Genomic DNA, 13,527 nt, shown 5'->3' on the forward strand with positions numbered 1-13,527 from the left:
TTGAGAAAATGCAAGAGAAGCATGGCTTATTTAGCCTGAGCTGAGGGAGGGTATGATCACTATCGAGAAATAGGAAGGAGGAAAAAAGTATTTCCGGTAAAAGGCGATGAAGGTGTCAAGCTGAAAGAACATTGCTACCTAATAAACCATAGAGATTCTCAAAACCAGACTCCACAACAGCTGTGTTAGAGAAGGCTTTCAAACCGAAGCTAAATGAAGCTATGAATGTGCTGTACAACAGTGTGTAATGGCACTGACCCAGAGAATCACTTCCAGAATCATGTCACTCCTCCAAACAAATAAATCTGGTATAATTCAGAAGCAGACTTAACCAAAGGAGGAAAAAAAGACAAAAATCAACATGATTAACATAGTAACATTTTAGATTTTCTTATTGGTAGCTTCTTAGTAAAGACCTAAGTAATCCGTATACTTCCAAGGAAAATGCTTTTAAAAGATATAGGTATGCAGTGAGTTGCTGTGGACAGATGCGAAACCTAGAGATTTCCTTTTTTATAGTGAGTCTTACCTCTACAAAATATCAGGTTAATTAAAAGAAATTTGATGAAAATTTAAATAGACATGACTATTCAGAAGCAATTGATCAAAAATTTTGTTTGAAGTCTGATGGCTGCAGCCATGACAATGCCACCCTTGGAGCTTTAACTAAAGGATTATCTTTGCTTTATAGTATCAAGGAATAGTTAATGAGAAAAGTGGGTGGTTCTTGCCCAATACGACGACTTTGGTTTTCAGTAACGTAAGCAATAGGAGAGAAATGCGCAATTCTCAGCTAATGACTGGCTCCAAATAAGAAATCATGTACTTGCTCTATGATGGAAGTTTCCTGTTTTCCTTGTCTGACAATGAAAGATGCACATTTTGCTTCATCCCAAACAAAAACAAAAAATTGAAGAACTGCAATATTACAAGATGTATATCTCGACACACAAGCAGACATCAGAGCACTTGCTAAAGCTTGTTTTAAAGAATGTTCTGATTGTAGCATTCTTTAATATAAGTCAAAAATGTGCATTACCATAATCATTGGTTTGAGATTGCTAACTGCATAATAGTGAGCATTCAAAACAAAGATAGAAAATTTTAAAGTGGTGGTCAAAAGACGCAAATAATTTTGCTTAAACATGGGGATGTTATTTTTAAAATAAGGCAAATTTTAAAAGATGTGTTACTTAAGAACATCTTAAAGTTTATAAATAATACTTCTGCGATGAATGCACAGTGTGAAAAGGTTTTGTATTTGCATTATGGAATAATGAAGGTAGTATCTCGCCGTTTTTCTGGATAATGTAAAAATAGCACAGCAACAAGGCAACTCAAAATATTTTAAAATGACAGGCATTTCCCTTTATAAAAGACCAATGCTGCAAAATCTTAAAATAGTATGATTTTACCTTATCTATTTTTAATGTCGTACTAACATGCCTAGCAGCCAAACAGCTCTATTACTAACTTTATGAGTTTTGAAAGTGCAACTGCACTCATGCCATAGCAATGTAACAGCAATGGATGTTGCTGTAAACCACCCCCCCCAGCTTCACTTGCTCTTTATTTCACATTTTCCCTCATATGGTAGCTAAAGAAAGTTAATGAAGATTTTTCACTCTGACATAAGCTTTTAAAACTGTATGTGGTATCATGCATACCTCCAGAGTTTCTATTCTGTCACACAGAACAAGATTCCAACTTCTTTGAACTACTACGAATATTTACTAGTCTGGGCAAACGACCTACTTGTGTGTGCTCACTGTGATCATAGGAAGGGAAAATGTAAAGAACCATTTTTTGCCTTTTCACCAGAGAGTCTTTCGAAAGCACAAAGATGTTCCCTAAATTCTGGAGCATGGTGCAGCAACACCTGTGCAAAGCCATTTAAAAATTATTTACACAGATCAACACAGAACCATCTTCCATATTAATAAAATTTCTATTTAATTCTGAAACAACCTGCAGAGTTTTTCTCTGTAGTCTATATGGCAGTTATTCAAAATTGTAATATCAAATGCTAAGTTCAATGAGCCCTCCCTTCCCCACCCCCTTTTTTAAATCACCTAATTGTTACAAATGTCCACAACAATATATTCAAAAGATAAGTAAAACAAGAAGACCTGGTATGGAGCCTGCTAAAATCAAGGCTGCTTTGGAGCAAGGAGATATCGTCAATTGAACCATGTTATTCTGCTTAAAATGCTGACATTCAGATGTGATTTCCAGCGACGTATCTATTTGTGTCTGTGCAGGTGTGCAGACAAGAGTTTAAATCATCCCTTATTTTCCTGCCTTTGGTCAACAGCATACTAAAAAATACAATCCATGTAGCAACTCATACATTCTACTGACACCATGAAATATATTTAGGAAGAGATTTTACATCAGAGATTGCAAAACTGCAGAAAAATAAGCAGCACAGAAATCAGTTGGAAATAGTAGGGCCAATAATGGAAGCCTGTTCTACAGATACAATTAGTGAACTTCATCTTTTTTTCTCCCACCTACCAGAATATAAGCTATAGAGACCCAAGATATGTGCATGTGCACCATCTACTGCAAAAGGGCACCTTGCAATAACCAGAAAATTAGAGAGCCAAAACTTAACTGTTGATTTATGACAGCACTAGAACAGTCTTTGCTATAACACTCCATGGTGCAAGAGATTAAGAAGGTTAATTTCTTTCATAAAAGTGGTAGATGTTTTAGTCATTTACGGCATTAAACATGTTATCTCTGTGTGCTTAACTGAATAAAACCCCAGCTGGAACACTGAACCTCCACTTAAAAAAAAAAAATAAAAAATCATATTCCTCTAACTCAGGAATTCCTAAATTTAGTTTTCCCTGGGTACCATCATCAGAGAAAAAATAGGAATGTACAATACTAATGGAAGTGGCAGGTGTAGGAGTGACATTTAACTGTCTAAACAACCTCTTCCTTCAACAGGAAAGAGGTAGATAACTAGATTTTCTGTACACTACTGCTGACATGCACGCCACTGTTTGTGAAACTGTGCTTTAGTATCCATTTATTTAGGAATAGCAGCTGTATTTGGGGACCTTGGGAACTCTCTGCTGAACAGAAATATCTGAAATCCTTTTCCCTGATCACTCATGTTCTCATGAAGCTGAAAAAAACCCCATTATCAACTAAAAGAACTGACTGTTTTTAAAACCAAGCTAGACTGAACAGGACAGAAACTCCTGGAGTCACATGACAGAAGTCACACACCAACAGGCAAGGAGAAGTACACCTAGCATACCAGTTATTAACAGAAAATAACAATGTTTTCATTTTAGTTTGCTTTTCATTCTGCTCCTATAGCTGTGAACAGCTTCACTGTTAAAAGCATTAGCATGAGTCTTCTCTGTTGCCTTAAACAAAAAAATCCACTGGACCACCATTTCCAGATGCAAAGTTAATTATTTAAGTAGGACACTTTACAAAGGCTCCGAAATCCATAAATTCATGCATTTCCTTTTCGTCCTGGCTCCTTAAAAGCAAAGACAACACAAAAAAAAATCTTCTATATTATTTATGGATCTTTCAAACAAAATCCCTCTACAGTCAGCTGCTTATTCAAAGGCCAAAAAACCTAACTAAAAAATCCACTGGCGATGTGGGTCAAAACTGAAAAGGCAAGCACACCAGGGAGATACATCCAAGTCTGACATCTGGCTCTTTCCTGAGCAATCTAGAAGAGTAAAGAGCTATCGCCTGCCAAGTATTTGGAATATTTTTTTTTCCTAGCTTGTTATCAGGAATACATTAAGATTTAGAGGTCAAGCTGTACCTTGAGTGGGGAAGCAGCAGAGGCAGACAGCGTACAATGCAGGTTTTGAAGAACTTTTAGCTGCTTACGTATAAGAAAAAAACAAGTCAGGAGCACAAAAAATGTAGTTGGGTTAAAATGGGAACAGGGATGATGGTTCAGCAAAGCAAAATATAGCTAACTAAGAAATAATTCCCCAAAATCTGTAACGATTTCCCCCCCAACCCCCAGCCAGTTTTCAGGTACAATGTCCTTTATCACGCCATTTTCAAGCCATCAATCCCACTACCAGTATTAAATTTATGGTCTAATTCTGCAGCCACATTCTCTCTTTCAGGCATTACCATACCCTTTCAAATCATCTCATGTCAGATGATTTGACCCACCTTCCTGACACTCAGGTAACTCCGCAGTATTCGGTAGGTTGGCAGGCATGTAACAGCAGATAGGCATTTAGGAAACTATGCTGTGGATGGAGTCCTAAAAGCACAACCTAGCTCCCATTCTCCTGGCTCTGCAGGGATAACAGCAGCGCAGAACAGTAAAAGCCTATTTTTAACTATAAAGCAAGCCAACATGACTAAATACACAAAGGGAGCAGACCTACAAAATAGCACGACGTCATTTTTATGAAATCATTCTTCAGAAGAGAAAAAAAAGCAGCTTTAATCCATTTTTCTTACTTGCAAAGTCACAGTTTGGAGTCAAGCTATAAACTAATAAATCCTACCCAGCTGGTGTGTCCAAATGACCCAGAGCACAGTGCCTGTGCTTGTCAGCAAGCAAGCTGACAGGCTGCACTCAGATAAAATGAGGCAATATTTATAGACTGAGTGAAAGAAATCAGAGGTTGAGGAATTTGACCACTGGGCTATTGTCTGGGTTTACAATGTAGTTCCTGGTTGTCCATATGGCTCTGAAGATCAGTTAGCTGTAGTTACCATGAGATGCATTACTGACACCAAACAGCTGCATTTTGGTCACCAGCCAATTCTGGTTCAGTTGAAACAAGTTATCTACAGGTAGAAAGTTACAACTGCTACATGGAGCTACATTTTATGATTGCTGTAGCACTTGTTAGCTTATTAACAGATACTAAATGCAGCTCCTTAGCATTTCTTTGCATCCTAACTCACAAGCCTGATTTTCTTCTATTTTGAAATGCAATTGGCTCTTGATTCAAATTAAAAAGCTGGGACTGAAAGAGAAGGCTGGTGTTAAACTAGTCTTTGTATTCCCGATCCAAAGGAGAAGCGTCATCTCCCTTACAAGATCAAAATGCCATGGAGGTATCATATATTTGACTGTAGAGAGTCACAACCATCTTCATATTCAAGGCAAAAATCTTCACTCTGTGTCAAATGGTTCAGAGATTTCTACTGTTGTTTACAGTTGTCACTAAACTGGAACTTGGGCAACATGTAAGGAAAAAATCAGAAAGCTCTACTGATTTAAAGGAGGGGCACTCACATTCCCATCCACTACCCTGCACAGGGACCGCAAAGCACAGGAACTGTGGAATTTGCAGCAGGTCAGACTACTGTATGCCTCTTTAAGGCACTCCAGATAGGCTTTTGTAGGAATGGCATGTTATACTAGACATCAATCTGCCTGCCTAAACACAGGACACAGGAAAGGCCAGAAAACTGGCCAGAAAATTAGCTAGTCCAAGCTGTATGATCAGGCTACTCCCCCAATAAGGAAAATCCTCTTTCGCTTTTCATGGAAATGGAACTAAACATGGTAGGATTTCATGCTCCAACATTTGCAATGGAGACCATGGATCACAAGATGACTGCTGCCCTTATTTTTAGGTTTTTGACCAACTTAAGGTTAGGCCAACTAGAGAATGCCAGGTTAGCTAAATACTTCACATTTGTAGTGAGACCGACCCAAAAAGACAGGTAAGGGGCTTTTGGCCAAAGGCTGGACCCAAATTCTTGCATACTACCATACTGTACCAGCCTAACAACCAAGCCCATCATCACAAGTGTAAATGACAAACACCACCTACACAAAATTTCATCCTATCTTCCAGTTACTTCACCTAATGCAATTGATTGTGATCCTTCATCTTTTCCAAGAAAAAAAGTCAACAGCTCATCTCCACCACTGTATCTCAGCTGTATTATGGACTAAATAGCAGCACTATTTGGGTCAGGTGCTATATTAACATAAGGCTATTTACCTTCAGCATCAACCACATAAAAGCACTGCAATCTGTTGTCCTTTATCTGCCCTTCTAGTATCACCATACAAATACAGGTTTGGGAAGGAATGACAAATACTCATAAATTCCAGCTCCCAGGCATAGGATCAACTTTCACAAGCAACCCACTGGGCAGAGACCCCTTCAGTAGAGTTTATTTTTCCTGTGGTTCTCTGCTGAATCATCACCATCTCAAAATGAACAGCAGAAAAAGACTACTGGCAAGCTGACAAAATTGGAAGAACCACCAACCAGCCAGCACTGGGATACTGTATGAGTGCCAGTTACATTTCAGTAACAGACTGACAGGTTAAGCACGTAGAAGTTAGAATCCTAAAGATCCTGCAGACATACAGGGACATCCCACCCTTCTCTTGCACTACAGCTACCAGACTCTCTTAATTACAATCTTGAAAATAAAGTGTGGCAGGTATGTGGTTCTTTGGTCAAGGGTAAATCTTGAGACATTAATATTTCATTTTTCTCAAATCCTTAACATCAGCTATACTTATCATGTAGGGTCTTCACAGTCAGTAGTACTTTTCATCCATTGGCAATAAGAACACTGGAAACACTGCTTCAGTATTACCCTTACCTGCATGAATTCCTGAAATACCCTACCATCAAGGGTATTGAAAAATCAAAATCAGACTTTAATAAAATAATCCTAAAATCCTGAAAAATATGTATTTATTTCAGTCAGACAGAAATCACACCACTGTGTAGTCATGAAAGGGTTAGAAAAAATAGTTTAGATTTTCAAACACCGAGGATGCTGTTAAGAACCAATTTGTAGCAATTTAAGGCCTAGAACACCTTAAGGAATAAAAAAAAAAAAAAAAAAATATCTCAGTTGAAGAAAACCAAACTTTAAACAAGCTTAAATGAATTATACTTAAGAGTTTCCAGTGTCCAAATCATTCATTATCCTAGCAAGCTGATGGTCTGAACACAGTTTAAGTGTTCATCCAATTCTAGTTTAGAAATTAGAAATCATGGTTCTTAATGCTTGCATTGTTAAATCATGTGCAGTTACCTTTTGATATTTCACTGATTTGCAGACAACCTGTAAAACCATCAAGTATAGAAATATTTTATAGATGAGCTTCAGGTCGTTTCAGTAGCAGATACAGAACGTGAGACACTTCCCCTTGCTTTTGAATACTGGAGTAGTAACAACAGCAGCAGCAATCACAACTGCAAAAACAAGCAACCGACAGCGGTTTCTAATCCTGTGATAAGCCACGTATTTCTTTGCATATTGTTATCCGAGAATCCCTGCCTTAAATAACTAAAAATTAAGTTTCCAAAAATCTAATTTACTTCATCTTGCTGGGATATTTTTAGAGGTCCATTTGCTAAACTGCCAGGTTTATGTCACTTGGAAATTGTTTAAGGTGCAAGCATATGTACCACTGTTAAAATTCCTGAGCCAGTATTCTGCAAGGGAGTGCAAATATTTTGTAGGTGAAAGAATCCACTTGTGATACTGAGGCACAGGATTCCTTACATGACAGTGCTTGCTTCTAGTTACAATGAACTTCACGTTACTCTATGTACACATTGCTAATTCCCTGATATTTTTAACCTATGCTACTTAGCACAACACAATCCATTATCTTCTGCTTTTTAGAGCTTCTATTATTCCCATGTCTTTATTAACTTATACTATCAGGAGCAAATCAACAGTACCTTAAAGCTTTTTTTTTTTTGCTTTTGATGTTTGGCTTTTTGGTTGCTTGTGGTTGTTTTTTTTTTTTTTTTGGTGGGGTTTTTTTTTTTTCCCCCCACAGTTTTTTTAATTGTTGGGTATCAGCAGCTCTCAATTTCAGCTGGATTTTCAGCTGAAGATCAGGAAGGAGTTCCAAGAACACAGTAATGATAAATAGCATTAGTCTGTTGGTCTCAAAATAGCATTTTGGAAAAAGCTGACTCTCCTTTTCAGGTTCACACCTGTATTGTGACTACAAATGACACATTTCTGTATGCTCCATCTTAAATACCACTCCAACACCACCACTAGATTTAGGCACTTTGTTATGTAAACCAGAACCAGCAATATTGATTATGTTAGTCACAATTCTCATCATGAGGCCTGGACTTTTCCTGCCTCATAAACTTGCTGAACAAATGCCCTACTGTGAGATTGTCTACACCAATACTTATGTCAACCTGAAAAAAATTCAGCTACTTCTTAAGAAGGTAGAGGAAGTACTTTTGTGCACACACACACACACACACAATATACATAGGGGTGGTGGATTTTTTTGGTATGGTTTCCTTTTTTTCCTTCTTTTCCTCCTTTCTCTTAAATATCTTGTGCAATCCCCAGGCCTTGAAACAGTAACAGAAAGATGGCAGGACACCTCCTATGAGCCAAGGATGCTTTCATTGCCATCTCTACAGGCAACTAATGCTTTCACTGTCATTCCTATGAAATGACCCAAATTTTGCCATTTATAAGCTTTTGAGAAAATCTGCAATTAAATGTTGTCTTGGAGAACAGGAATTTAGCCAGACTCCACCACAGATCTCTGGTAGGATGCCAGGCAAGTCACTTAAAATCAACCTTTCAGATGGTCATTAGGCCATGGGTGCCTGAACTCGGCCAATAAGCAGAAATTAAACTAATAAAATCCATACTTTTAACACTTATTTAGGCCTAGCTATGCTGAGGAATAAGCATCTGAATTTCTCAAAATTCTGTCCTTTTTGCCAACAATTTGCTTCAGCAGAGCTACCTGAAAAATTAAGATAATACCACCCCTGCACTATTTTAATGAATCACATGAACACTGTAGTGACAAACACCTTAAAAAGCCACTAAAGAAAAAAAAAAAAAATAACGCTTTCATCTTCTGAGTAGGACTTCAATAGTATGCCAAAAACACAACCTGTCCTTTTGAGCAATGAAGCTAGCCCAAAGTATCAAACAGCTGCTCATTAAACCAGAGCTATCCATCTTGAGATGAATCTTGTGTAAGATATATGGTCATGTAATTAAAGACTTAATCATAATGCATCTATGAAAAGGTGAAACACTATTCCTAATCACATGAAATAATCCACAACTCCTTTATTGGCCTTCAGAGAAGATACTTCTTTCAAGATATATAAATTTAAAGGAAAGGAATAATCAAAAGGGGCCAAACCAGAAAACATACCAAAATAAATGATAAAAATAAAGGTGCCCAACAAAACCAGAAAAAAATCTGTACCAAGTCCCAGTGCAATGTAATTCATTAAAATGAACAAAATCACAACCATCAGCAGCTGCAGTAGCTAATAGGTTCCTACCTAGTTGGAATTCTTTTTCATACATCTATTTTTTTCCAGATACATAAACACATAAAAGCTTACCAAGTGTAGCCACCTGATCACAAAATCACACCTCTTTCTCTTGCATTATTAGTGCTGTGTGATGCTCACTCGAAGAACAAAAATCCCAGGTTACATTTATTGTTTGAGTTATAAAACAATACTGATGATCTCTTCCAGTAACAGAAAATTATGCTTATTCTGTATAGTTCTAGACTTCTTAGGAAAGCAAGCCAGCCAGCACCCTTACTACACATCAAACTAAAACAACCTTATTTGAACAATTCCCACTCAAGGCTTTTCCTCAAAATACCACTCACTTCTTTCTCATTCCTGGCAGTGAGGGAGCACCTAGCACTGTGCCACAAATCTTTGTGTACTAAAACAGAGTAAGTACAAGCCAAGGATCTGACTTCCTGCTTTTAATATTTTTCAGTAATTCAAGACAGGTCAAGTACATCAAAAGACTGAAGTACCTACATGATCACTAAAGGAGAGTCACTGGGCTGGCAGTGAAAAATACACCTTATTAGCAGACTTTATTTCAACAATACCCAAAGTAAAAACCTAACTTACACTTTCTTACAGGTTGTGCATAAATCACTCCAATGTACTCTGCAATTCATGAGTTGTTAATCATTATACAGTCATGGAAGAACTACACATCAAGTCACATTTTTAAAAACCATTATACCTGTCAATTTATTTTTTTTAATGACCTTGACTAAAGTTCCTACAAATAACACATGCAAGGGAAAAGGTGAAACGAGATAGAAAGATAACATTTTAGAAGGCCCAAACCTACTGTGAGAACCTTCATGCGCTAGACCTTCATGTGATTTTTTTCACATAATAGAATCATAGAATCGTTAGGGTTGGAAAGGACCTTAAGATCACCTAGTTCCAACCCCCCTGCCATAATAAAGCACATATAAGATGCAATGTGTGAAGCTTTTCAAGAGATAGTTGTTTCAGCGTCTACAAAGCAACATTTTTTTATGAAACATCACTCAGCCTCCTAACATCTAACATAAGGAAAATTATAATGAAAGCACTACAAAGCTAGTTGAGAGGGCTTTTAAAAACAGCAATGACACAGGCAAATAGAACGAACCTACTGAAATACATGAAATCTAGTTAAGTACACTAAATCCAAGAACTAAGCAGAACAACTTTTGCAACAATCCAGTTTTCATCTCTTTGCCATCTTTCACCCAGAGCATACTTTTACTCCCTGTCCAGCAGATGACAACAGTTGTGTATGAAGGAACACCACCAATAGGTCAACATGATCTTCAAATAAGCGTCTGTAGCACTGCTTCAGACTCTTTCTATTTATGAAACATGAGGCATGCAGGACCAGTACACTTGATTGATGCTGCTGATTTTTTATAGTAAATAATGTAGGAAACACAACACAATTTCTCACTCTACCTCTCTCCATTTTCACCACGATGAGCATAATGGTTGGTTTGCACAACACTTTCACAGACCAGTAGATTTAAACCATATCCCTCATTCCCTAACTAATGTGAAATTAAGATTTAACAGCATTAACTAAAATGAATTCACAGAATTTTGTGAAGCCTTGCACAGGAGATTTTTGCATCCGATTCCAGATTATCCCAGCAAATCAAGCTGCGAGACTCTAGGTGGGGATGTCACAGAAGTAATTAAGGCTTTCTCCTTGAAATAAGTGAGATATCAATAAAAGATTTAGGATTTTGGGAACATACTAAAATGAAAATAACTCATCACCTAAAATTATTAATTCAATAAGTTTTCCTTTTAGACAAAGCAAGACAAAGTCCGTATACCTTGAAATTCCAAGCTTGCCTTTCCTCTCTACCAAAAATTCACATCTTTTGGTCCCATTTTCCAAGCAAAATAACTTCTACCTGGAGAACAAGCAAGGAAAGTTTCACTGCCAAAATGGTGTTTTTCACTGAGCTACGTTGTGTTCTAACAGTTACATCTTAAACTTCTATATAAACTCTAAACTATGTCTTTTGCTCATGCAAATTCTGCAATTGCGTGCCAGTCCTATGTCAAACATTTCTGTCTCCTACATATATGTGGAAATTTCTAAGGTAAACTAATTTTCTTGTAAAGCAATACTGTGACCTTTTCCCTTTTACTATTCCTACCTTTTCATCCAGAAAGGGAAATTTATCTCTATGATTTAATTAACTCAAAGTAATACAACCAAAATATGACAGAGCTTGTAACATAGTGTCTCCAAAATGCCAGGTTAATATTTTTCCTTTATCTGTAAGCAATTATTTTACATCAGTTAGACTCGCTGGGTTACCAGAATCAATCTAGAACTTTTCATCAACATTCTTCGGAGAGCAGAAAGAGAAGGAAAAAACAATAATTATGCAGCTTTCTCATTTTATTCGTATTTGCAAACTGAAGGTATCCTATTCTATTTCAGGTTCTTCAGTATTTGAGTTTCAGGAGGTAATTAATTTTATTTATTTTTTAGATTAAGTTCTAAATATTGCATGAACACCAAATGATTTGGTAACATGAACTCCTTTTATACTCAGAATGTAATTAAGAAGGGGGGGAAGGAACACTCTAAAGGAAATTGTGATATGTCTATTGCATGCATAAGAAAAATCCACTGGACACATTCTGAAATGTTTCTAGATTAGTTTCCATATTTCTACACAATCTAATCAAATTCTTGAAGAAAATGTTCCTCCTTTTAAAAGTTCCTGCTATCGCATCTTCCCAATATTTACGATTCTTATCTGTATATGCTGAACATACTGTACACACTTCCATGCACATTCTAACACACACAGTATGCGCATAACATATATAAAAATATCTTTCCAAGAAACAAATTGTAAGACTGAAAATTATATTGAGCCATGTAAAATTTAGCATGAAGATTTAAGATTTTAACTGAGCAATAAGAATCTATACTTCTACAATCTTTTTATCATGTAAAACCTAAATATCTAATTCTTGACACCTGAGGCCTTTTCAAATAATGTTTGCTCTTCTGCTTATGAAAGCATTTTCCCCAAACAATAAACACAGGCAGCCTATGGGATTAAAGCGTGACAAAGGTGTAGCTGACTCATGGGATCAATTAGAAAGCAGCAGTACTTATGCCTTTTGTTCATTCCATGTTATACTAACAGGTTCTGCATTTTCAGCAGAAGTGTATCACAGATGTTAAACATCATGCTACAAGGTAACAGCACACAAGTACCATACACTAGGCAGGATAAATCTGTTCTTATCACCACCTACAATTATATCACTTGTTATATAGCTTGCATATTTCTTTAAAGTTTTAACAAATGCATACTGATTTTAACAGAATGCTTATAGCTTCTTGCCCAATGAAAGTATGTCAGCATTTTTTCAACAAATTTTTAACATTCAAAATGAACCTCCAGACTTGCCTTTTCTAAGCTAAAACCAATCATCTTAAATACAGCAGCTGACTCTAATGCCACCTCAGGTACAGCTTTCCCTCAAAATCCACTGTTAAATTCACAAGCAGGAAAGCCCACGAGCAGGACGACAAGCAGTTTCAATCTCCATGCAGTTTGCCCATGACAGATTATTGATAGAACAAGCAGAATTTGCAATACTTACTGAGTGTTTCTCCTGCTGGCCCATAACTCCATGGTTAGCTGGGATTGCAAGTGGTTTCATAATGAAGAAACATAAACTGAACTGAATTTACACATCATGTACCAATTTCTTATGGATGGCAAGTCATCCTCTACAGCATTAAATTAAAAAGCGGAGGCGGGGGGGAAACCAAGCTGAAGCTAAAAGTGTCACTACTGCTAAGCTCAAAACCCCCCTCACACTTGTAGTGCAGAGCAGCAATCCAAACAACAGCGTTAGTCTCCATTTTCGTAACACAAAGTCTAAGCGCGTCAGGACATACAGAGGCTGATGAAACCCTACATTATCCAGCTTTCATCCAGGGGAACAAAACCATTCCCTGAGCCTGAGGAATGGGAAGAAAAGAAAAAGGAGGAAAAAAGCTAAAATGGCTGACTGCACAGACTCCCTCAAAAAGGGTTAATACAGTATTATATTAGTCAGGGTGCAGGAACCAGCCTCCAGCATTCAGCCAAGCATTGTTAATACTCCTGTTTCATTTGCAATCACACACACTCACACACGCAGCCTGCCCCCGCTCCACCACTACCCTCCACTCCCCCAAAATCAGGGCAGA

General features: G+C 37.2%; 1 protein-coding gene across 6 annotated transcripts in view; it reads right to left on the reverse strand.

Moving 5' to 3' along the window:
* RAPGEF2 (Rap guanine nucleotide exchange factor 2) overlaps positions 1 to 13,527 on the reverse strand; it is a 187,696-nt gene that overhangs the window by 55,201 nt on the left and 118,968 nt on the right. For 2 of the 6 annotated variants that reach the window (XM_030491923.1, XM_030491925.1), the window contains exon 1: positions 12,933 to 13,472. The exons of the other annotated variants lie outside the window; for them this stretch is intronic. In XM_030491923.1, the coding sequence (XP_030347783.1) occupies positions 12,933 to 12,992 (60 nt within the window). In that variant the 5' untranslated portion in view covers positions 12,993 to 13,472. Of the gene's footprint in view, positions 1 to 12,932; positions 13,473 to 13,527 lie in introns of those variants that run through there. 6 annotated transcript variants of the gene reach the window in all.

The sequence above is a fragment of the Strigops habroptila genome, chromosome 7, assembly GCF_004027225.2.
Source record: "Strigops habroptila isolate Jane chromosome 7, bStrHab1.2.pri, whole genome shotgun sequence".
NCBI classification, from domain to species: domain Eukaryota; kingdom Metazoa; phylum Chordata; class Aves; order Psittaciformes; family Psittacidae; genus Strigops; species Strigops habroptila.